Source organism: Physella acuta, unplaced genomic scaffold (genome assembly GCF_028476545.2).
Source record: "Physella acuta isolate Inbredline_101_S28 unplaced genomic scaffold, ASM2847654v3 ptg000210l, whole genome shotgun sequence".
NCBI lineage: Eukaryota > Metazoa > Mollusca > Gastropoda > Physidae > Physella > Physella acuta.
The window spans coordinates 661649-687025 of NW_026731729.1; the positions used below are offsets into that span (position 1 = coordinate 661649).

Here is a 25377-nt window from a genome sequence, read left to right on the forward strand (position 1 = left end):
AAGGTGTGACGTTACCTGATGACGTGTAGGTGTTAAATGTCTTGTCGTTCTTCAGGGCGAGCGGGGCGAAGGTGTGTATGATACTGAGAAGTTTGTTGGCCATGGCCTGGAATGATGACTTGGCCATGGCCCGTTTGGTGGCGTCGTTTCTCAGGATGTCCTTGAAGACATTTCTAGAAGCAGGAGACAAGCAGTTTGTTATTGAGTTTTAGATCAAGCACTGCAAGCTATGGCTATAGGTCTAGTCTCTGTACGTTATAGCTATAGGTCTAATCACATCACCTGTCCACCACATCACCTGACCACACCAACTGTCCACACCACCTGACCACCACATCACCTGACCACCACACCACCTGTCCACCACACCAACTGACCACACCACCTTGCCACCACACCACCTTGCCACCACACCACCTGTCCACCACACCACCTGACCACACCACCTGACCACCACACCACCTGTCCACCACACCACCTGTCCACACCACCTTACCACCATACCACCTGTCCACCACACCAACTGACCACATCACCTTACCACCATACCACCTTCACACCACACACCTGTCCACCACACCACCTGTCCACCACACCACACCACCTGACCACACCACCTGTCCACCACACCACCTGACCACACCACCTGACCTCACCACCACACCACCTGACCACACCACCTGTCCACCACACCACCTGACCACACCACCTTGCCACCACACCACCTTCCCACCACACCACCCGACCACAGCAACTGACCACACCACCCGACCACAGCAACTGACCCAATGTTCTGGAGTCTGTAGACTGGCGGCACCGAGTTCTCGTCCAGCTGGTACCACTGACGTAACAGATCCAGGTCTGGCAGCTGGTCCTCGGCTTCTTTGATTTGCTGGACACAAAGGTCAGAGGTTAGTGATTGAATAAACATATTAAAGGTCAGTGACCCACTCAATATATTACAGGTCAGTGACCGACTATAAAATAAAATATTTCAAAGACAGTCTATAAATGTAGCAGGTTAACGTACAATTTAAAATGTTCTTAACATTCTTCAACAGTAGCTATAAAATACGTTCAACGATTTAATTAAAAAATTGGGGAGTTGAAAATGTATACTTTTTTTTCTCTTATTTAAAAACATTTTGTTTCTATTGAAACAAATCGATACTTCTCTTTTTGCTTTGATCAACTTCACAATTTGCGATTACAATTCTGTAAAACTCCAGTGGAGGCAAGGTGTGGGGGTTTGGGTGTAATGGGGGGGGGGGGGGAGGATGTGAACTCAGACAATCCTCTTACTCTGAGCGCTTGCTGCTCCTTCTTTTGTGCAACACTTCTTCTTCTTCTTCGTTCGTCTGTGGCTTCTGTCTGTGGCTCGCTGCCATTTTTGTTGATACTCGACTTCCGGGACACGTCATCACCAGAGTCGGTGGAACCGTTGGGCAGTTTCTCTGTTGGCTCTGGAGGTGTGGAGATGTGAGTACATTGGGTCAAGGTCACACAGGTAATGTTAGATGGGATGAGATGACCTTGCTACCTAAGTATGCGCAGGATCTAGAAATGCTGGTGATCTAAACTGGTGGTATGTGTGTGTGTATGTGTATGTGTATTATGAGTGGGACTAAACTGACCGGAAGCCTCCACCCCGTTGTATTCACGTTCCCGTTCGGCCTTGAAGCTCTCAATGTCCGCCATCTTGATGTTGAGCCGCCATTTTTGTTCCTCTATATAAGCTGAAGCTTCAGCCAAGATGGCGTCAAAGTCGTCTTTTGGAATCTGTTGTGGCAAAACTTGGGCGCCAAACTTTTCTCCGAGGATGATCTTCAGAGCAGACGGTACATCCAACATTAGGATATACAGTACAACATTTTATCCAAAATTAAAATACACAGTACAACACATCCAACATAAGGACACACAGTACAGCACATCCAACATTAAAATACACATTACAACACATCCAACATTAGGACACTGTACAAGACATCCAACATTAGGATACACAGTACAACACATTCAACATTAGGATACACATCCAACATTAGAATATACAGTACAACATATCTAAAATTAGGCTACTCTACTCAGTACAGCATATCAAATATTAGGATACTCAATACAACATATCTAACATTAGGATACTAGGTACAACATATCCAACGTTAGCATCGATCACAAAAAAAATCTGATTACATTAGTAACACATTAATTACACTGCTACACATTTGGATAGTTAAATAAAACTTTTGGGAAAAGCATTACAAAAGCACAATAAAAATAATAGACTTAATAATATTTCATTTATTTAATCTTTCGTCTGACCACAGTTTGAGCACAATCATCCAGTAACCATAGCGGGTTTTTAAAATAATAAAATTCGGAAAATTATATGGAAAGTAACCTTTGTCAAACTACCCAGACTTTTTGTTTACAGGTTCATCTTTTAGGTATCATGACCGTCTATACACTTACCATCCAGCCCCCCCCCCTCCCGACCCTCGAGACAAGATTCCATGAGTTACCATGAAGTTGATGCCAAACGGAGCCTCCTGTGTTCTGGCTATTGACTTTCTCAGAACTTCCGGTACCCCGTGGTCATCAGAGAGCACGTCCTTGAACCCCCACTGAAGGTCATAGACTCTCAGCTCATGTCCTCTCTCTCGATACAAGTCTCGGAGCCTGGGGTACAAGACTTCCTGCAACATGTTTCTCTCGGCGTCGGAGTCTGTCAAATTAAGGGGAGTTAACAAAAATGTTTTAATTCAAGGGAGGCTAACATTCGTTTTAAAAAAAGGGAGCCAATAATTAAATACATTTTTAAAAATATAACAACAAAATAGGTAATATCATCACAATATTTCCGTAAGATTTAGATAAGATTTTTTCACAATATTTCCGTAATATTTAGGTCAGATTTATCACAATATTTCGAAAGATTTAAGTAAGATTTTACTACAATATTTTCGTAAGATCTGTGTAAGATTTTGGTAGCATGTTATGCTATGTAGCTAACAAGACTGACCACAAGCAATGACGAAAACAAGACTGATCACAAACAATGACCAAAACAAGACTGACCAACAAGACTGACCAACAAGAATGACCCCCAAAGAATGACCAACTGTACCTGAGACCTCAGCAGCTATGTACAGGTGAACGACCGTGTGGTCAGGCGGACATTTTTTCTCCACCGCCCCATCCAGCAGGTCAAACATCCGCTCCCCCACCGTGTAGCGGCCATTTTCTTGGGTCAGGGGTCTGAGGGGAGCAAGTTGAAATACAATTAGACTCTGTTAGGTTTATGTGCTTTTTTAATTAACATCGGGGTGTGTAAAGTATACATCATTAAGTGTGTAGAGTATACATCATTAGAAGTGTAAAGTATACACCACTAGTGTGTAAAGTATACATCATTAAGTGTTGTAAAGAATATAATATTACCAAGATATCGTTCTCGTAAAATAGCAATTTTTATAATTTCGAGGAGTTTTTAAATTGTTTGCCAAACTTTTGTTTTCAAACATCACTTTTGCATTAGCTTTACTTTTGCGGAAAACTTGACTTTTAAAGTCGAACTTTACAATTGCGTCAGACTTTACTTTAAACTTTACTTTAGTGTCAGCGACAGACTTTACATTTGTGACAGTGTCAGACCTTATGACAGACTTTACTGACAGACTTTACTTTAGTGTCAGACTTTACTTTACTTTAGTGACAGACTTTACTTTACTTTAGTGACAGACTTTACTTTATGACAGACTTTACCTTATTACAGACTTTACTTTAGTGTCAGACTTTACTTTACTTTAGTGACAGACTTTACTTTATGAGAGTGACAGACTTTACTTTAGTGACAGACTTTACTTTATGATAGTGACAGACTTTACTTTATGACAGTGACAGACTTTACTTTAGTGACAGACTTTACTTTATGACAGTGACAGACTTTACTTTATGAGAGAGACAGCTTTACCTTCTGGCTGTGGGGGTCTGTACGGGGCTGACGACAAGACGACGGAAGTCCTGGGTCTCGTCTGCTGGTACAGAAAGTATTTTGTTATAGAGGCTGGTTGGTAGGTTGGCTGGTGGGTTGGCTGGTGGGTTGGTGGGTTGCTGGGTTGGTTGGTTGGTTAGTTGGTTGGCTGATTGGTTGGTTGGTTGGTTGGTGGGTTGGTTGGTTGGTTGGTTAGTTGGTTGGCTGATTGGTTGGTTGGTTGGTTGGTTGGTTGGTTAGTTGGTTGGCTGATTGGTTGGTTGGTTGGTTGGTTGGTTGGTGTGTTGGTTGGTGGGTTGGTGGGTTGGTGGGTTGGTTGGTTGGTTAGTTGGTTGGCTGATTGGTTGGTTGGTTGGTGGGTGGGTTGGTGGGTTGGTTGGTTGGTTGGTTAGTTGGTTGGCTGATTGGTTGGTTGGTTGGTTAGTTGGTTGGTTGGTTGGTTAGTTGGTTGGCTGATTGGTTGGTTGGTTGGTTGGTTGGTTGGTTGGTGTGTTGGTTGGTGGGTTGGTGGGTTGGTAGGTTGGTGGGTTGGTTGGTTGGTTAGTTGGTTGGCTGATTGGTTGGTTGGTTGGTTGGTGGGTTGGTTGGTTGGTTGGTTGGTTGGTTGGTTGGTTGGTGGGTTGGTTGGTTTGTTGGTTGGTTGGTGGGTTGGTTGGTTGGTGGGTTGGTGGGTTGGTGGGTTGGTTGGTTGGTTGGTTGGTGGGTTGGTGTGTTGGTTGGCTGATTGGTGGGTTGGTAGGTTGGTGGGTTGGTTGGTTGGTTGGTTGGTTGGTGGGTTGGTTGGTTGGTGGGTTGGTGGGTTGGTGGGTTGGTTGGTTGGTTGGTTGGTTGGTGTGTTGGTTGGCTGATTGGTTGGTTGGTTGGTTGGTGGGTTGGTTGGTTGGTTGGTTGGTTGGTGGGTTGGTTGGTTGGTGGGTTGGTGGGTTGGTTGGTTGGTTAGTTGGTTGGTTGGTTGGTTGGTTGGTTGGTGGGTTGGTTGGTTGGTTGGTTGGTTGGTGGGTTGGTTGGTTGGTTGGTTGGTGGGTTAGTTGGTTGGCTGATTGGTTGGTTGGTTGGTTGGTTGGTGGGTTGGTTGATTGGTTGATAAGGTTGATTTGATGATGATTGTTGTTTATGATGTATTTTTAAATATGTTTTTATTCGTAGAAATTTGTTAAATCATCTTTTTTAAAGTTGTTGTGAAATTCGATTAGAACTAAAGATCATTTTTAGTTACAGAATTATTATTGTTTGAATATTATGTATTTTTCAAATTTTTTTTGTCAGAAACAAAATATGCACATTACCATTCAGTGGCTGTGAATGTAGGCTTCTATAGATATGGCGATCACATATATGTGTATTGATAGGTATTGTTATGAATTTGTGTGTATCGATGACTACTGAAGCGTTGTGATGACTATGGATGTGTATGGATGTGGATGGATGTGTGTATGGATGTGTATGGATGTGTATGGATGTGTATGGATGTGTATGGATGTGTATGGATGTGTATGGATGTGTATGGATGTGTATGGATGTGTATGGATGTGTATGGATGTGTATGGATGTGTATGGATGTGTATTGATGTGTATGGATGTGCATGGATGTGTATGGATGTGCATGGATGTGTATGGATGTGCATGCATGTGTACTGATGTGTACAAGTCCGAATGATGTCTCACCACTGATGTCCACATCGCCGCCATCATCCACGGGTACATCAATCCCAACATCCGGCCCCAACATGTTGGTGACCTCAGTGATCAACATCTTCTCTCGGAGTTTACCGGCGTCCCCGTGCTTGATAGCATCAACACTCACCCGACCGCCCGACCCCTGACTTCTCGACCCCTGACTTCCCGACCCCTGACGGCCCGATCCCTGACGGGCCGACCCCCGGCTGTCAACATCTGATACTGTGTTGTCCAGAGGCCTGTAACAAAGATGGAGATACGAGTTGTTGTGTGAAGCTAGTTTGTACAACGTGAGACACTCAGTGAAACAAGAACTTACGAGATCTGCAGCCTGTTGGGAGAGTCTCTGGCACTTCCGGTGTCGCCGTCCCCGTCCCATGCAATGGTGTTCTGGTGGTGTAGGGTGTAGGGCGAGGTCTGAGGAAAAGGGTGTCGGGACTTGTCTCGTATTTTCTCGCCGATCTCGGAGTAGCTCGAGAAGAGACGATCTCGTCCTTCCGCACGTGACTGGCATACATAGGACGATATTTCAACAATTATTTCAGTAGTCGAGCTTTGTTAGTATACGGAGGATAAGGTAGGTCTTAACACATATTACACTATACAACACTGCTTGTTTTTTAAACCCGTTAAGATCTCCACAACACACACATGTTGTATTAAGTACACTCTACTTGCTGCTTGTGGCAATACAACGTAATAAACACATCATTTTAAGACCACAAGTAACCCAATGTTTGAGCACCATTATATGACCTCAAGCACCCAATCTCTGACTCCAATAAACGACCTCACACCTCACACCCAACACCCAAAACCCCAGGCTCATCCCGGGACCTCAGACCTCGAGAGTTTCACCCACTAACTTTCACTCAGTGACCATAATCAGTGACCTTCACCAATCGACCTTTACCGATTGACCTTTGCCAATAGACCTTTACACAATGACCTCCAACGAGTGACCTTCACTCAATGACCTCTAACACGTGACCTTCATCCAGTGACCTCTAACCCGTGACCGTCACCCAGTGACCTCTAACTCGTGACCTTCACCCTGTGACCTACCTGTCCTGTCCTGACACTCCCCCTCCTCGACTCTGCATCAGCTCCAGCCCCACCCCCCGATATCTCCGTGTCCTCACGTCTGCTCCCCCTTTTGTTCAAGTTGCGCTGGAAATAAAAGTTCGTGTCAAAATTCAAGGCCATTACTGACATTAGTTCAATCTTAAACACACCGTTTTAAAAATTACAGTACAAACAAACCACTAACCATAAACCGGTGTTTGAACAAGTGCGACATTCACAAGTGCGACATTCACAAGTGCGACATTCACAACTGCGACATTCACCAGAGTGACATTCACAAGTGCGACATTCACAAGTGCGACATTCACAAGTGCGACATTCACAACTGCGACATTCACCAGAGTGACATTCACAAGTGCGACATTCACAAGTGCGACATTCACAAGTGCGACATTCACAACTGCGACATTCACCAGAGTGACATTCACAAGTGCGACATTCACAAGTGCGACATTCACAAGTGCGACATTCACAACTGCGACATTCACCAGAGTGACATTCACAAGTGCGACATTCACAACTGCGACATTCACCAGAGTGACATTCACAAGTGCGACATTCACAATTGCGACATTCACAATTGCGACATTCACAACTGCGACATTCACCAGAGACATTCACAATTGCGACATTCACAATTGCGACATTCACAACTGCGACATTCACCAGAGTTACATTCACAATTGCGACATTCACAAGTGCGACATTCACAAGTGCGACATTCACAAGTGCAACATTCACAAGAGCGACATTTACTAGTGCGACATTCACAAGTGCGACATTCACAAGTGCGACATTCACAAGTGCGACATTCACAAGTGCGAGATTCACAAGAGCGACATTCACAAGTGCGACATTCACAAGTGCGACATTCACAAGTGCGACATTCACAAGACAAAACTCACCCGGAGATGTGTGATGATTTTTTTGTCCATTTCCACGCTGACTCTGTGGTAGTTTTTGTCCTCGTACAGCTGTGGACAAAATGTCCAGGTAAGTCTTGACCATACAAAATTTAACACAACGTAGCAAAATATAATTACGACATCGGCTGTAATTGATACTTTGTGTGGCAAGAAGGTACCCTCCAGGACCGGGCGGTCCATGGAGCAGATGAAGTAGAGCTTACCTTTTTGTCTGTGATATGGTCAGCTCTATGCCGAGCTTGTTTTACTTTCCCTAACTCGAGTTAGATACCCGCTGGGTGGACTCAGGAACGTCATACTAACGCACTCTCGGGAACCGAACTCGAGTCTTTTGGGTTAGCGGTGGAGAGTTCTACCGTCCGGCCACTCCATGATTGGGTGTGACGGGTGAAGACGATCTATAACCCAGGCCCAGAACTTGTTTCTTGTCAATGGCCGCCTCTACTGCTCAATGTCTACACTAGCATCTATTCTCAAACCTCGTCCTACCCATCTTTACCTTAAGCCACCGTGGTCGTGCATGTTGACCCTGAGGCTACACCCACACAACATGGGACCCGCCGATCGTGTCGCTCTGTACATTAAGGTAATTAAAGGGCAACAACTTACATTCGTGTCCATAGACGAGTACACTCCCCTGCTCTTTGTCCCATTTTCCAAGGGAGGTAACAAATGAGACCGTCTCACATCCCCAGCGATCTGTAACATAGACATTAAATATCGAAATGATTAGTTTAATGCTAGATATATATATATATATATATATATATATATATATATATATATATATATATATATATATATATATATATATATATATATATATATATAAAATTTGCTACAAATATATTTCTATAGATATACAAGTCAAATCTGTACCAACTGGCCTACTGTCTCCGCCTACATACCAAACACGCGTTCAGATTAACCGGACAACGAACCACGGACGAGTCAATACAACGTCGTATCAATCACCGTATCGATGATCGTCAGACACGGGACCCTCACACAGGGCCCGCCCGCCGTGAAAGGGGCTGTCGGTCCGATGAAAGGACCACGGTGGCCTTGGGATCAATAGCCAATCTTGAGATTAACGTGTATCGATTGATTAGCAGCCATTGATCAGTGCTAGAGATCAGCGTAACCCGTCAAAGACTGATCAAATGACCCCCTGATCAAATGACCCCCTGATCAAATGACCCCCTGATCAAATGACCCCCTGACCAAATGACCCCCTGATCAAATGACCTCCTGATCAAATGACCCCCTGATCAAATGACCCCCTGATCAAATGACCCCCTGATCAAATGACCCCCTGATCATTACTCGATTTCTCCTCGTCAAAATCAATCGGATCGTTTTGTCGATACCATTCGATCTTCAGGTGAAGGCAGGTGTGAGGAAACTAGTGGAGTCTGCCTGCTGGGGCGACTCACTAATTGATCTCACTAGACTCACTAATTAGGCTCATTAGTCGCAATAATTAGTCTCGTTAATGACTAAAAACAATAGCAACTCCTAATGATGCAGCAAACAATATTTTTTCTCACTTTGTCTTTCGAACATTTCAACGCTATTTGTGACGTTGTAATGTTGGTCGAAGTGCTGATCTGAGGATCTCATCTAAATGTCCTCATCTAGAGGATCTTATCCGATGGTCGTAGGACTAATCCTTGCCAGTTCCTAGGCTAACCCATACATGACCATAACGTAGCATGTTACGAGTAAATCAACGACAGTGGCGTTCACTTCTATTCAAATAACTGAAACCTTTTCCCAAACAAAACATGTTCCATGGAACTAATTAGTTCTGTAAAACAGATTTCATCTGTTTCTACAAGCTTTTATTTAACTTGCTTCCTCTGGCTGTCTTAATCATGTCTGTCTAGATCGAAACGGGAGAGCGAAATTTCAGGCACTTCAAACGGATTAATTTCTTTGAAATTTGGCACGTGGGTCAAGACCCAATGACAATGCAATATGACATTAAAGTTGACTTAGTTGGATGTGTAACAGACTGTACTTTTGGCATTTTGTATCTATATTGTATTTAGCATGTACTTTGTACGGAAGAAGCATACCTGGCCAACGAAGGACTGTGTGTGTGCGATTAATCATGTTTTCCCAGGCTTTTTGTTGAAGTTAGGGGAGAGAATGAAGGGTATAAAAGGGGGAGTGTAAGGTGTACAAGATGTGTTCCTGGATAGAAGAATGTAAGCCGTCAACATGTCACTCGGTTCGTGGACTGTTCTAGAATTATTTCAACTATGGTTTCTTGTTTTTATTTATATCTTTTACCACACCTTTATTTAGTCACCTGTGTCTGAACGTTGTGTTCTCCCAAGCGTTAAAAATAAAACCTCTTACATTTTTACCCACAGTTTTCTGGTTCGGTGGGCAGAGTGCTGAGTGTAGAGATGTAGCTTCTGTAGAACAATAGTTCACCAGACCACGAAAAGTTCTATAGAGCAACAGTTAACTCAAGCAGACAATGTTCTATAGAACAACTTATATTAAGTCACCGATGTTCTATTGAACAACAGTTAAACCAAGCCACCAATACTCTATAGAAAATTTGGTAACCCAAACCACGAAAGTTTTGTAGAACAACCGTTAGCCACCACTATTACCCACCACTGTTATATGGAACAATTGTTAACCCATAGCTACGAATTTCTATAGAAGAAATTTTAAACCATAGCCACCAATGTTCTATAGAACAATTGTTAACCCCAAGCCATCGATGTTCTGTAGAACAACCGTTAAACCAAGCCATCGATGTTCTGTAGAACAACCGTTAAACCAAGCCATCGATGTTCTGTAGAACAACCGTTAAACCAAGCCGTATGTTCTGTAGAACAACCGTTAAACCAAGCCATCGATGTTCTGTAGAACAACCGTTAACCCAAGCCATCGATGTTCTGTAGAACAACCGTTAAACCAAGCCATCGATGTTCTGTAGAACAACCGTTAAACCAAGCCGTATGTTCTGTAGAACAACCGTTAAACCAAGCCGTATGTTCTATAGAACAAAGGTAGGCGCCAGTGAAGCCTACAGCGACTCTATAAAATAATGGGGACAGTTTTATGTACTGGCCTATTGATTAGGGTCCTTGGCTGAGCTCCCCGCTCATTAATGACCCCATAAAGATGTCACTTCCATTGATTGGTCACCGGACCTTCGATTGAGTCACGGGGTCATTAATTGAAGTTTACGATGTCGCCAGAAATTTGATGAATTCGCCTCGTAGTCGAGTGGAATAACGATCCCAGGTTTACTTGAAGGTGAGGGTTCGAATCCCGGACGGACGGGTAGGACTGTCTCGTGCTTTAGGTGATAGATCTGGACAATCGCATGATTGTGTGGATAGACCTGGACAGTCACGTGATTGTGTGGATAGACCTGGACAGTCACGAGATTGTGTGGATAGACCTGGACAATCGCATGATTGTGTGGATAGACCTGGACAGTCACGTGATTGTGTGGATAGACCTGGACAGTCACGTGATTGTGTGGATAGACCTGGACAGTCACGTGATTGTGTGGATAGACCTGGACAATCACGTGATTGTGTGGATAGACCTGGACAGTCACGTGATTGTGTGGATAGACCTGGACAGTCACGTGATTGTGTGGATAGACCTGGACAGTCACGTGTTTGTGTGGATAGACCTGGACAGTCACGTGATTGTGTTGATTGTGTAGGACGTGATTATTTAAATAATTGAACACCCATTTTTACGTCGAATCTTGGATCGTGGTGTGGGTGGGGAGTGTGTGTGGGATTGTGTGGCATTGTGTGGGTGGGGTGGTAACATGACTGCTTGGTCTGTTGAAGTTTGTGAATGTTAGGTAAAAATAAAACGAACAACATCACAAAGGTTGGTGGGAGGTCGTAAAGTTGTAGATCAATAAAGTTGTCATGTTCAGGCTTCGTTACAACAATATGGACTGTAGAACAACTCCTCAATATTTCATTAGCATTCAGAGAGGCACAGCGGGCTTCAGAGTGTAACAAAAACATTTTACTGGCATTAAAGTCACATCTTTCGCCGATAGATTGATTGAACCTGTCTAATGGAATCGTGTTTTTTTTTGTAGATGGAATATCTTTGTGTTTGGTATTTTTTTAAATTTTTATTTTGTGTGTGATAAAGTTTATGTTCTGTCGAGTGTGGTAAAGTTTATTGTGTCGAGTGATTGTTTCAACAGAAACGATGTTAGCAGACGAGAGTGTATACAAATTGTGTGACGTCAGCCACGGTAGACTAGACGGCAGATGAGCCTGACTTAACTTTGTTACAAAAATAAATTATACATCGGTAGGACATTGAATTAACTTTGTTATAAAAATAAATTATACATCGGCAGGACATTAAATTAAGATACAATTAAATAATCAATACACATACCGAACGAGTAATGCTTTGTCTTGAATAACAGTAGGTTTCATTGAAACATTTGTTTTTTAACTATAGGCCTAGTACAATGGTAGGTGAAACATGTGGCCGAGGGTCGGTGGGGAAGGGGTGGGGGAAAATGTTTTAGGGGTCGGGAAAGGTAAGGAGGGATGAGGCTATACATAATCAATGCATGTAGACTAGTGTAGAGTTGACCAACAGAACGCTGACCATTGACCAGAGTCCAACGCTAATTAAATAATTACCTTAATGAGCTGCTGGACCCTCTCAGGGCCTGCTATTTTTGACAGTTTGAGGATAGCAAGTCTGCTCTTCTTAAGATTGGTTTTCTCCCTCGTCCTCTCCACTTTATCCACTTCCGGTTTCATCCCTTTTCTCCGGCCTTTTCTCTTACTTTCTGGCAACTTCTCCAAGGTCACGTGACCGCCAGGGTCTGGCACTCGTTTCGGCCTAAGGACTTCGGTGGCCGGCATTGTAGTGCGCTTAATCCATGTTTACTGTGGGCACTTAATCATGTTTGATCCGTTCATTTGTCCGGCAAACTTTTTGTTGTTGTTCTAGATCGCACATAAATACATTTCTTGCTGTTGTTTTAGATCGCACATAAATACATTTGTTGCTGTTGTTTTAGATCGCACATAAATACATTTGTTGCTGTTGTTTAAGCACAGTAACACAGTCGGTATAGCCAGATGTCTACAGGTTTCTGTTATATTCCGTAAAGCACAAACATGACAAAAACTTGATATATTGATATATAATGCGGATGGAATATATCCAGTAAATGGATTACAATCTAAAAATCTAATTATCTAATTATCCAGTAAACTGATGAAACAGAAATCCACTGTTATAAAGTGATCCAGGAAATGGATAAATACAAATACATCTAATGTAAGGATCCAACTCTACAGACGTGACGGATGGTACAAGAACAACAAGCAGACGACCGATTAGGCGATCACCACAGCAGACGACCAATTAGGCGATCACCACAGCAGACGACCAATTAGGCGATCACCACAGCAGACGACCAATTAGGCGATCACCACAGCAGACGACCAATTAGGCGATCACCACAGCAGACGACCAATTAGGCGATCACCAAGACGCTAGTCAACACATGTGGTCACGGTGTCGGCTGTCACACCCCCCCCCCCCCAACACGTTTCCGGTTCACTGAAGTCATAGACACACTCCACAACGGCACTGAATCCAGTCAAGTGACGTCACATCCAGTCAAGCGCGGTCAAGTCACAAATGTATTTCTGTCGCCGAGAGGCAGAGGTGAGGGGATATTTTGGTCGGGGTCAGGGGTCATAGTGTCAGGTTACTGTGTACACAGACCCGTCGGTCTACGGGGGAGAAAAATCAATAGCAGCGATTAGCAGGTGTAGGCTTTAAACCTGCGGGAATCTACGGCCTAAAGCCTGCGGGAATCTACGGCAAAATGATACATGTCTCTAACTATTTGAAAATTATTATTAGCTTATAGCAGAGTCGTGAACGTACGGGTATATATGTATATGTATATGTATATATATATATATATATATATATATATATATATATATATATATATATATATATATATATATATATATATATATATATATATATATATATATATATATATATATATATATATAAAATTGCATCATCTTGAGGGAAATATAGCCACACGATTAAATACTCCAAAGAAGATATTCCATACACCGAGAATCGTAAATAAAAGTAAACGTCAGAGTTTTAACAGTACACAAATTACACGTACACATCCTTATGCCGATCGAATCAGTAATGATGTCACACAGACAACACGTGACGCCAGTCTAAGACAGACATAACTTGACGCCAGTGTAAGACAGACATTACCTGACGCCTGTCTGAGACTGCCTGCCACAGACCCCCGTCTAAGATCAAAGCCCTGCCACAGGCCAGTCATGCCTAACGTTTTACGGAGTCAAGCTTCAAACACGACAAATCGATGAATCAAACCTAGACAAGTTTCAAACACGACAAATCGATGAATCAAACCTAGACATACCTGAACGCTAACTTTAAAAGCAAGACAAACTTTAGATTAAGCTTAAACTCAGATTATAAGAAATGGATCCACATGAAAACAGGACATGCGAAGTCAGTCGACGCACGGATTATTTAATCCAGTGGATATGTTGCTTATCTCATCCAGTGGATACAAGTTTCCCCAGCGTGTAAACTACCGGTCATTTGTCAAAGCTCCAATCTCCTGTCAGCTAAGTGCAGTAAATGTGTGTTGGATTTCCGAGTCTAGTAAACAGCAGACGACACAGAAATCCGCAAGCCTCGTTTTGAAAGCCACGTTTGGCCGCGACACAAGTAGATCATAAAAGATCTTTTAGATCGGTCTTGTTATGCCACCAATGTCAAGCACACGTCAACCGAAAACCTGGCCAATGACACAATCTTAACTGGCACTAGCTCGGGTCTACTGTTTTAATTTCCCCGTACCCAGGTGCGACACGTCATTACACCTGTCCCAGCACCTGATACAGGTGTGTCCTCACGGTTCCGTTATTTGAAAAGTTGCATGTAATGACAACGAAACGAAGTCCAGCTGCCCAGCAAACTATTCTAATCCATAATGTCCAACTTCTAAGTTCTAAAATTCAAACTAAAATCTGTGATGAAGCAAGCTCTTCTAGTATACTTTACTTATTTAGACGAAAAAAAAATTATACAAAAATATACGCCGCCCAACATACAAACCAACCTACAACAATGAACGCTCCCTTGCACACACTATTATAGCTGAAACCCAACAATGAACGCTCCCTAGCATAGAGTATTTAATTATGCCAACACCCAACAATGAACGCTCCCTAGCATACGGTACTTAATTATGCCAACACCCTACAATCAACAATCCCCAACAAACACTTTATTATTTTACGTTTCTTTTCTTATCTCCTGGCCCCGCCCACTTTGATACAGACAGATCAGCCCGTACACAGCAGACACAGAGCCTCTCTGACGTCTGCCAGATCTCCAGGCGATCTAACGGTGCCGGAACTAGAGCAGAAATTTGGTGCCACTGCAGGCGGTCGATAGTTTAAAGACACGGTAGCTGGGACGGGGGGGGGGGGGGGGGGCAGGTAAACTGGGAGGTGGGGCAGGGTGGGGGGGGGGGGGCAGATAGTCTTGTAGCTGGTATAGAGTGGGCATAAAGTCTTGTAGCTAGCATAGAGTGGGCAGAACGTCTGTTCCGTGCTGTTAAGTGGGCAGATAGTTTTGTAGTATGGGCAGAGTGGGCAAATAAACTAGTAGGTGGCAGATATACTGAAAAATAGCAGATTGCGGGCAGATAGTGGGCAGATCAGTTGGCATGTTTGTAATAGTTGGACCTGCTCAAGATTGTTTTTAATAAATTAATTTATGTAAATTTGTATAATTTAATGAACGTAATGAATGCGAGTGAACTTGACTCATGAACTAACCAAATTCAAACAAACACATCGCTAATACCAAGACAGTAGACAACGTCATTTGTACCAAGACAGTAGACAACAACATCATTAGTAACAAGACAGTACACAACAACATCATTAGTACCAAGACAGTAGACAACGTCATTTGTACCAAGACAGTAGACAACAACATCATTAGTAACAAGACAGTAGACAACAACATCATTAGTACCAAGACAGTAGACAACAACATCAATAGTACCAAGACAGTAGACAACAACATCATTAGTAACAAGACAGTAGACAACAACATCATTAGTAACAAGACAGTAGACAACAACATCATTAGTACCAAGACAGTAGACAACAACATTTGTACCAAGACAGTAGACAACAACATTAGTAACAAGACAGTAGACAACAACATCATTAGTACCAAGACAGTAGACAACAACATCATTAGTACCAAGACAGTAGACAACAACATCATTAGTAACAAGACAGTAGACAACAACATCATTAGTAACAAGACAGTAGACAACAACATCATTAGTACCAAGACAGTAGACAACAACATCATTAGTACCAAGACAGTAGACAACAACATCATTAGTACCAAGACAGTAGACAACGTCATTTGTACCAAGACAGTAGACAACAACATCATTAGTAACAAGACAGTAGACAACAACATCATTAGTACCAAGACAGTAGACAACAACATTAGTACCAAGACAGTAGACAACAACATCATTAGTACCAAGACAGTAGACAACAACATTAGTACCAAGACAGTAGACAACAACATCATTACTAACAAGACAGTATACAACAACATCATTAGTACCAAGACAGTAGACAACAACATTAGTACCAAGACAGTAGACAACAACATCATTAGTACCAAGACAGTAGACAACAACATCATTAGTAACAAGACAGTAGACAACAACATCATTAGTACCAAGACAGTAGACAACAACATCATTAGTACCAAGACAGTAGACAACAACATTTGTACCAAGACAGTAGACAACATCATTAGTACCAAGTCAGTAGACAACAACATCATTAGTAACAAGACAATAGACAACATCATCATTAGTACCAAGACAGTAGACAACAACATTTGTACCAAGACAGTAGACAACAACATTAGTTCCAAGACAGTAGACAACAACATCATTAGTACAATGACAGTAGACAACAACATTTGTACCAAGACAGTAGACAACAACATTAGTACCAAGACAGTAGACAACAACATCATTAGTACCAAGACAGTAGACAACAACATTTGTACCAGGACAGTAGACAACAACATTAGTACCAAGACAGTAGACAACAACATCATTAGTAACAAGACAGTAGACAACAACATTAGTACCAAGACAGTAGACAACAACATTAGTACCAAGTCAGTAGACAACAACATCATTAGTAACAAGACAGTAGACAACAACATCATTAGTACCAAGACAATAGACAACAACATTTGTACCAAGACAGTAGACAACAACATCATTAGTACCAAGACAGTACACAACATTATTAGTACCGAGACAGTAGACAACAACATCATTAGTACCAAGACAGTACACAACATTATTAGTACCGAGACAGTCTACCACAACATCATTAGTACCAAGACAGTAGACAACATCATTAGTACCGAGACAGTCTACCACAACATCATTAGTACCTACAACAGCCGACAACGTCAATGCCCTAAGACAATAGCTGTAAGCCTCGGCGACATTTTTCATGGGACGAAAAAAAATCATTAGGGGCAGTTACATGAGGAATAGGGGAAGGGGGGTGGGGGGTGGAAGGTGTCGGGTTATTTAGGCGAGGCGGGGGAGCGTGGAAGGTATAGAGTGGAGTGGAAGTGTTTATGTGTGGTGGAACAGTGGAGTGCGGTAGTGGAGTGGAGTAGTTGCAGTAGGGTTTAAAGAGTTTCGTGGTGCGTGGATTACACGATAAAACAAACAATAGAACCGGTGTTAGGGCGGTAGTCTCACGGCAATAAATGACTTGAGCAAGCCATCAATGACTTCAATGACTTCAGCAATCAGTCATTGGCTGACTATAACAGTCAGTGATTGACAACAGAGGAAAACAATCGGCTATACACGACAGTCAGCACCTGACTAGCAACAGACTGACGGTGATTGTGTATATGACAACAGGATGTCAATAATTCAGTACATTAATTATACTGATGATGATTGTGTGCAGAACAATAGACTGATAATGATTGTGTACATAACAGACTGATAATGATTGTGTACATAACAGACTGATAATGATTGTGTACATAACAGACTGATAATGATTGTGTACAGAACAACAGGCTGATAATGATTGTGTACAGAACAGACTGATTATGATTGTGTACAGAACAGACTGATAGTGATTGTGTACAGAACAGGCTGATAATGATTGTGTCCATTAAATCGTTAAAACCCCCACCCTACCCTCTGTCACCAGCGGGTTTTAGTCCCCGTTCAGAAACCTGATCCAATCATAGCTATGTAGTGGTGGCTAGAGTGGGGTGGAGGGTGGAGAGCGAGGAGTGGTGGGTGGGGTTGGGTGTGAGGTGTGTAGGGTGGGTTTGGGTAGGAGGTGTGGGGGTGGGGTTAGGTATGAGGCGTGGGGGGTTGGGAGTAGGGTTGGTTTGGGTGGGAGGTGTGGAGGGTGGGGTTGGGTAGGAGGTGTGGAGGGTGGGGTTGGGTTGGAGTTGTGTAGGGTAGGGCGTAAGGTGGGGTTGGGTAGGTGGTGTGTACGGTGGGGTTGGGTAGGAAGTTTGGGTGGGTGGGGCGTAGGATGGGAGGTTGGGTAGGAGGTGTGTAGGGTGGGGTTGGGTAGGAGGTGTGTAGGGTGGGGTTGGGTAGGAGGTGTGTAGGGTGGGGTTGGGTAGGAAGTTTGGGTGGGTGGGGCGTAGGGTGGGAGGTTGGGTAGGAGGTGTGTAGGGTGGGGTTGGGTAGGAGGTGTGTAGGGTGGGGTTGGGTAGGAGGTGTGTAGGGTGGGGTTGGGTAGGAAGTTTGGGTGGGTGGGGCGTAGGGTGGGAGGTTGGGTAGGAGGTGTGGAGGGTGAGTTAGGTAGGAGGCGTGGGGCGTAGGGTTGGGCCTAGGAACAACACACGGCGCCCCGTGGTCAACCGGTTGCCACAACACCAGTCACGTGGTCCACGCCGGCTTCACGGCAGATTTTTATTGCCGTTACCGTCCCAATGGCGGACATTAAACCAGGCAACACGAGATGAAAGACTTTTAAAAACCTGGCCAGGCGGGCCATGGATTAGAAAACAGAATCAAATGATCAAATATCAATAAAATATCAATAAGTTGCGGCGCTATCATGTTTGGGGTGAAACAAAGAACAACAGATCGAAAGCTGTAAGAAACAATGAGTGTTTATATCAGCCGAGGTTTTACGACATTCCTGGTGAATAGCTTTATTTCAGGCAGTTGTAACAACATGGTGAATTGATTTGAATAATTTGTCTCATTACATGGGTGTAGGCCTATTTGTCGGACATGCTTTCTGTAGGATAAAATAAATGGTCCGTGACCTCTGACCCTCGCCCTATAGGTTCTATTAATAAGTCAGAAGACTTCATGCATGACATATTGACGACTGAAGAGGGAAACTTGTAAACGGAACTCTAAGGATACAAGTTTGTAGACGGGGAGAAAAAAATAAAAAAATCCTTTTTATCTGGCAATATTGCTTTCTATCTCGTAGACCTGGAGGGTTACCAAGTTAAATACAGACATGCTGCAGTCGTTCACAAGCAGATGTTTATGACAAATCATTGGGATAAGATTGCCAGATAAAATGTCCTTTTTATTATAAACAAGTTTATGTAACTTATTTCGGTTTATATAACTTGTTTTGGTTTATATAACTTGTTTTGGTTTATATAACTTGTTTTGGTTTATATAACTTGTTTTGGTTTATGCTACTTGTTTTGGTGTTTAGTTTTCTTCCCCGTGTGGGTGTTAGGTACATGGTTACTGTAGAACCAGTCAGGTCTGTGGATCGAGTCAATGCCAGAGTTAGGGGGGGGGATCTTTAAATTTCACACACCAATTGCTGGCGGCAATAGGTATCTAAAATCCTTTATGTCACCACTAGCAGTTTTACCCACAATCAGAGGCTTAGCAAGGGGTTGAAGGGGGTACATATGTCCCCGGCGCCAACCCTAGGGGGTGCCAAAATCAAAATGGAATGAAAAAAAATTAAAAGCTCATTTTAGCTGCAGTTTTGTATTAAAAATATAAAAAAATATATGGGGGAGGGCGCCAAATTGAAAGTTTGTCTCCGGGCGCCAGGAAGGGTCGCTACGCCTCTGCCCACAATCCTTTGATGTCACCACTACCAGTTTTACCCACAATCCATTGATCTCACAGCTACCAAAAAATGTGACTTTGACGAAAAGATCTGAGCGACAAGATCCCCGCCCTAATCCAAAAGTAAACAAACGAATTAATAAAATTGTCTTTGCCTTCTTTATTGAGCTGGAGATATTTCATTATTTGTTCGAGACATGTTAGCGTTTGGAAACTAATGGTTGAAATTTTGGTACGTAAAAATACTGTATAGCTAGAAGTAGGACATTATGGGAACAGCTTTTAGGACTGGGACATTAGGACCACATACGGTAGGACAAAGACAAAAGTCTTTGAGATACAAGAAACATTTCACTAGGAGAAATACCAGAGAACGCAATGTAATAAATTGTGTTGGTTAATAGAAGTTTGTTGGGGGGGATAACACATGACTTTATCCAGTTAATCCAAATAATCCAGTTAATTCACGTAATTCCATAAATCTGATTTATACTTCAGTTGTCAGTGTTGTTATCATTCAACGACGTGGTTTCAAGGTTTCATTATCCGCTGTGTTGTAAATCATTGCACTAAGACCGGGCAGTGAGTTGAAACGTCTGGTGTTGCCTATGTACCAGCCCGCCCCTCAACACATAGCTAATGGACCCACGGGAGAAGCACCTATACATGTTGACATGTACCAGCCCGCCCCTCAACATACAGCTGATGGACCCATGGGAGAAGTACCTATACATGTTGGCATGTACCAGCCCCCCCCCCTCAACACACAGCTGTTGGACCCATGGGAGAAGTACCTATACATGTTGGCATGTACCAGCCCCCCCCCCCCCTCAACACACAGCTGGTGGACCCATGGCAGAAGTACCTATACATGTTGACATGTACCAGCCCCCCCCCCTCAACACACAGCTGATGGACCCATGGGAGAAGTACCTATACATGTTGACATGTACCAGCCCCCCCCCCCCCCCCATCAACACACAGCTGATGGACCCATGGGAGAAGCACCTATACATGTTGACATCAGCAGTATCGCAGAAGTTGCCGAAATGAGATCCTATCGTCTAATGGGCTCCGCTCCTGTTTGATTCCGGAGGCTGCTCCCCTACACGGGTTGCTGTCCCCAGCTAGCGAGCATTCTCCTCTAGACGGGTTGCTGTCCCCAGCTAACGAGCATTCTCCTCTAGACGGGTTGCTGTCCCCTTCTTCCCTAGACGGGTTGCTGTCCTCTTCTCCCATAGACGGGTTGCTGTCCCTTTCTCCCCTAGACGGGTTGCTGTCCCCAGCTAACGAGCATTCTCCTCTAGACGGGTTGCTGTCCCCAGCTAACGAGCATTCTCCTCTAGACGGGTTGCTGTCCCCTTCTTCCCTAGACGGGTTGCTGTCCTCTTCTCCCATAGACGGGTTGCTGTCCCTTTCTCCCCTAGACGGGTTGCTGTCCCCAGCTAACGAGCGCCTTCTACCCGGGAGTCGAACTTAGGATTAGCTAGAAGGCGCACTCCCGCCCACAACAAACAACCAATCACAGGCTCGATGTCTCCCTACTTCATGTTGAGCCTACACAAGCTGTATGTCTTGATGTGATTTCGTTCTGTTTCATCCGGTGTCCAACCATGCTGATCTATAAAGCCGTTATGGATACATAACATGTATGTCTTGATGTCATTTCGTGATGTTTCATCCGGTGTCTGGCCTACAAGTCCATTCGTGCTGATCCTTATAGCCGTTATGGTTACACCAGCTGATTATGTGTGGGTTTAATTCGTGACCTTAGACATGTCGAGAAGATTAGAATACAATATGGCAATATGCGAGTGATTTATTGCTTGCCTAAGTTACTCGTGCGGGCTGGGTAATGGTAACTTCAATATGCTACCTTGATGGCTATTTTACTAGTGTAGGCTAGTAAAGGTAACTTCAATGTTCTACCTCGATGGTTATTTTACTAGTGTTGGCTAGTAAAGGTAATTGCAATGTGTTACCTCCATGGCTATTTTACTAGTGTAGGCTAGTAAAGGTAATTTCAATGTGCTACCTCGATGACTGCTACCAGATGGTAATATTAACTCTTATTTTATAATGTATAATTAGAGTACCCTTTCAATTAGAAATTTAGCATCTAATTAGAGTACATTTTAAATGAGAAATTTAGAATCTAATTGGAGTACCTTTTTAATGAAATATTTAGTATCTAATTAGAGAGCAAATTAGAAATGGGTCAAAATTATATTACAAGGTGTGATGAAATACAGATGGTGATAAAGAAAAGATTGTAACTTGTTGTAGGTCATTGTCAATTTTAGCTTCATGGGATTTTTGTAATTGCGTAGTTGTTTTTGTTATCTTAAGTGATATTTAATACGTTCTATGTAACATCAACGGCCGCGTTGGTCTGGGTGGTGACGCTATTGTCCTCTATAAAATTTGCCATCGATGGTGAATTGGAATATCAGTTTTAACCATGTCGTTGCCTAGTGTTTTTTTTTGGGGATGGGATGTTGTGAGGGGGTTGGATATGGGTGGGGGTGTTGCGGCCCTTGAAAAACAAACCATAGAACGATCACACGAAGTCTAGAGCAAAGAAAATTATAATTACTTAACCTAACCTTGACCCACAGTAACCTTGACAACACAGAAACATTTGGTCCATTTTTGTACCTTTCATATTTAGCAATATTGGCATTTAGTGACGTCAACATGTTTATCAATGGAATTTAGTGACGTCAAGATCTCAACTAAACCAAGCAAGACTACCCATAGAGTCGCCATGTTGTAATTATGTAAAACACCTAATTGGAATCAGGTAGTGTTTACCTAACCGCCACACGGACTAGATAACTCTGGTTAGGGGAAGACAACTCTATGTCCTCGAATTCCGTCCCTTTATGGTATGGTTACCTTCGAACAAATCTTGCTAGCAACCAACTCATTGAATATCACGATTAGTTGGTGGGATTAAAGGAAGCCACTAGTTAGTCAAGTGGTTAAAAAATGTGTTTAGATTATAATGTGTTAGGGTAGGTAACGATCTTTTGTCATTAATTATATATATTCATATATATATATATATATATATATATATATATATATATATATATATATATATATATATATATATATATATATATATATATATATATATATATATATATATATATATGAATATATATAATTAATGAATTATGGTAAGCTCATAACTTCGTCGTAATTTGCATACGTACGTCATATTTATATCATAATTAACGAGTCAACGTAAGCTCATGACTTGCGTCAGAGTGTAATCATGTCGTCATTAAGAGTTAATTAAGATGTCGCCATTACGTCATAATGAGTATATATAATCATGTATATATATGTGAATATATATAATTAATGAATTATGGTAAGCTCATAACTTCGTCGTAATTTGCATACGTACGTCATATTTATATCATAATTAACGAATCAACGTAAGCTCATGACTTGCGTCAGAGTGTAATCATGTCGTCATTAAGAGTTAATTAAGATGTCGCCATTACGTCATAATGAGTATATATAATCATATATATATATGTGAATATATATAATTAATGATTTATGGTAAGCTCATAACTTCGTCGTAATTTGCATACGTACGTCATATTTATATCATAATTAACGAGTCAACGTAAGCTCATGACTTGCGTCAGAGTGTAATCATGTCGTCATTAAGAGTTAATTAAGATGTCGCCATTACGTCATAATGAGTATATATAATCATGTATATATATGTGAATATATATAATTAATGAATTATGGTAAGCTCATAACTTCGTCGTAATTTGCATACGTACGTCATATTTATATCATAATTAACGAATCAACGTAAGCTCATGACTTGCGTCAGAGTGTAATCATGTCGTCATTAAGAGTTAATTAAGATGTCGCCATTACGTCATAATGAGTATATATAATCATATATATATATGTGAATATATATAATTAATGAATTATGGTAAGCTCATAACTTCGTCGTAATTTGCATACGTACGTCATATTTATATCATAATTAACGAGTCAACGTAAGCTCATGACTTGCGTCAGAGTGTAATCATGTCGTCATTAAGAGTTAATTAAGATGTCGCCATTACGTCATAATGAGTATATATAATCATGTATATATATGTGAATATATATAATTAATGAATTATGGTAAGCTCATAACTTCGTCGTAATTTGCATACGTACGTCATATTTATATCATAATTAACGAATCAACGTAAGCTCATGACTTGCGTCAGAGTGTAATCATGTCGTCATTAAGAGTTAATTAAGATGTCGCCATTACGTCATAATGAGTATATATAATCATATATATATGTGAATATATATAATTAATGAATTATGGTAAGCTCATAACTTCGTCGTAATTTGCATACGTACGTCATATTTATATCATAATTAACGAATCAACGTAAGCTCATGACTTGCGTCAGAGTGTAATAACGTCGTCATTAAGTGTTAATTAAGATGTCGCCATTACGTCATTACCCACATCTAGATAGACAGGGATATATCCCGATGACATTAGGATTAAGATGTAAACAACTTACGTCAGAGCGAGGCCGGGTGGTCAGGTAGGTAGTGATGCGGATCTTGGACACGGATCTGAAGGCCTCGGGGAAGTCCTGCATGCTGGATCTGAACCTAGCAGAGCAGTACAGGTTCAACTCCGACCTAGACGGACGCAGCGGTGGCCTGCTGGCGTCTTCCGTCACACGTCCCGGGGCAGGGCACAGCTGCCAGAGTGGGTCGCCATTTGCCCCGTCCGGCATGTGTTGGCACGGCGAGTCACGTGACCGCCGCCAGCCTGACGGTGTGTTCCGTCCGACCGTTTTCACCGGGGACTTTTGTCTATTCATGTTCTGGGTGAAAGGATTCTGTATCCGGGTCACTTGATTACGTCACTACACGCCACGAACCTACACATCAGGTGTCTTGGGCTATTTCAGGAAGTGCTGTCCACTTCTGGCACCACAACTTCACCTGACCAGTCGCCACTGGACAGACTTGACATGGCCGGCTGTGAGAGCTTGACCAGACCGGACCCACCACTCCCTAACCAATGTCTCGCCGCGCCTTCTATCTGCACGCTTGACTGAATCGTTCAACAAAATGCCGCGTGTAATGAAGCGTAAAAGGAATATGAAAGTATCGACTTTGAGGGATTAGTAAAAAACACAGTGTCAATTGGGCTGTCTCGTCAAGTGGTATATACACACGTATCTGACATTCTTGTATGTGTAGCGACACAGTATGGTGGGTGTATGTATGTGTGTATGTATGTATGTGTATGTATGTCTGTATGTATGTATGTGTTTGTATGTGTGTATGGTGTATGTATGTGTATCTATTTGTCTGTATGTTGTATGTGTGTGTATGTGTGTGTATATGTGTGTGTGCGTGTATGTGTGTGTGTTTGTGTGTGTGTGTGTGTAGGCTAACGG

The 25377-nt window shown here is 42.4% G+C and overlaps 1 protein-coding gene across 6 annotated transcripts in view; it reads right to left on the reverse strand.

Moving 5' to 3' along the window:
• LOC131937445 (uncharacterized) overlaps positions 1–25377 on the reverse strand; it is a 43676-nt gene that overhangs the window by 11628 nt on the left and 6671 nt on the right. The window contains exons 1-14 of one of the 6 annotated variants that reach the window (XM_059294891.1): positions 14334–14496; positions 12354–12814; positions 8296–8385; positions 7666–7734; positions 6740–6844; positions 5994–6181; positions 5663–5913; positions 3977–4040; positions 3131–3261; positions 2526–2728; positions 1635–1824; positions 1303–1463; positions 786–892; positions 16–173 (exon numbers count right to left, since the gene is read on the reverse strand). In XM_059294891.1, the coding sequence (XP_059150874.1) occupies positions 16–173; positions 786–892; positions 1303–1463; positions 1635–1824; positions 2526–2728; positions 3131–3261; positions 3977–4040; positions 5663–5913; positions 5994–6181; positions 6740–6844; positions 7666–7734; positions 8296–8385; positions 12354–12581 (1945 nt within the window). In that variant the 5' untranslated portion in view covers positions 12582–12814; positions 14334–14496. Of the gene's footprint in view, positions 1–15; positions 174–785; positions 893–1302; positions 1464–1634; positions 1825–2525; positions 2729–3130; positions 3262–3976; positions 4041–5662; positions 5914–5993; positions 6182–6739; positions 6845–7665; positions 7735–8295; positions 8386–12353; positions 12927–14155; positions 14497–24483; positions 24972–25377 lie in introns of those variants that run through there. The other 5 variants (XM_059294889.1, XM_059294888.1, XM_059294887.1 and 2 more) reach the window with 5 other exon arrangements.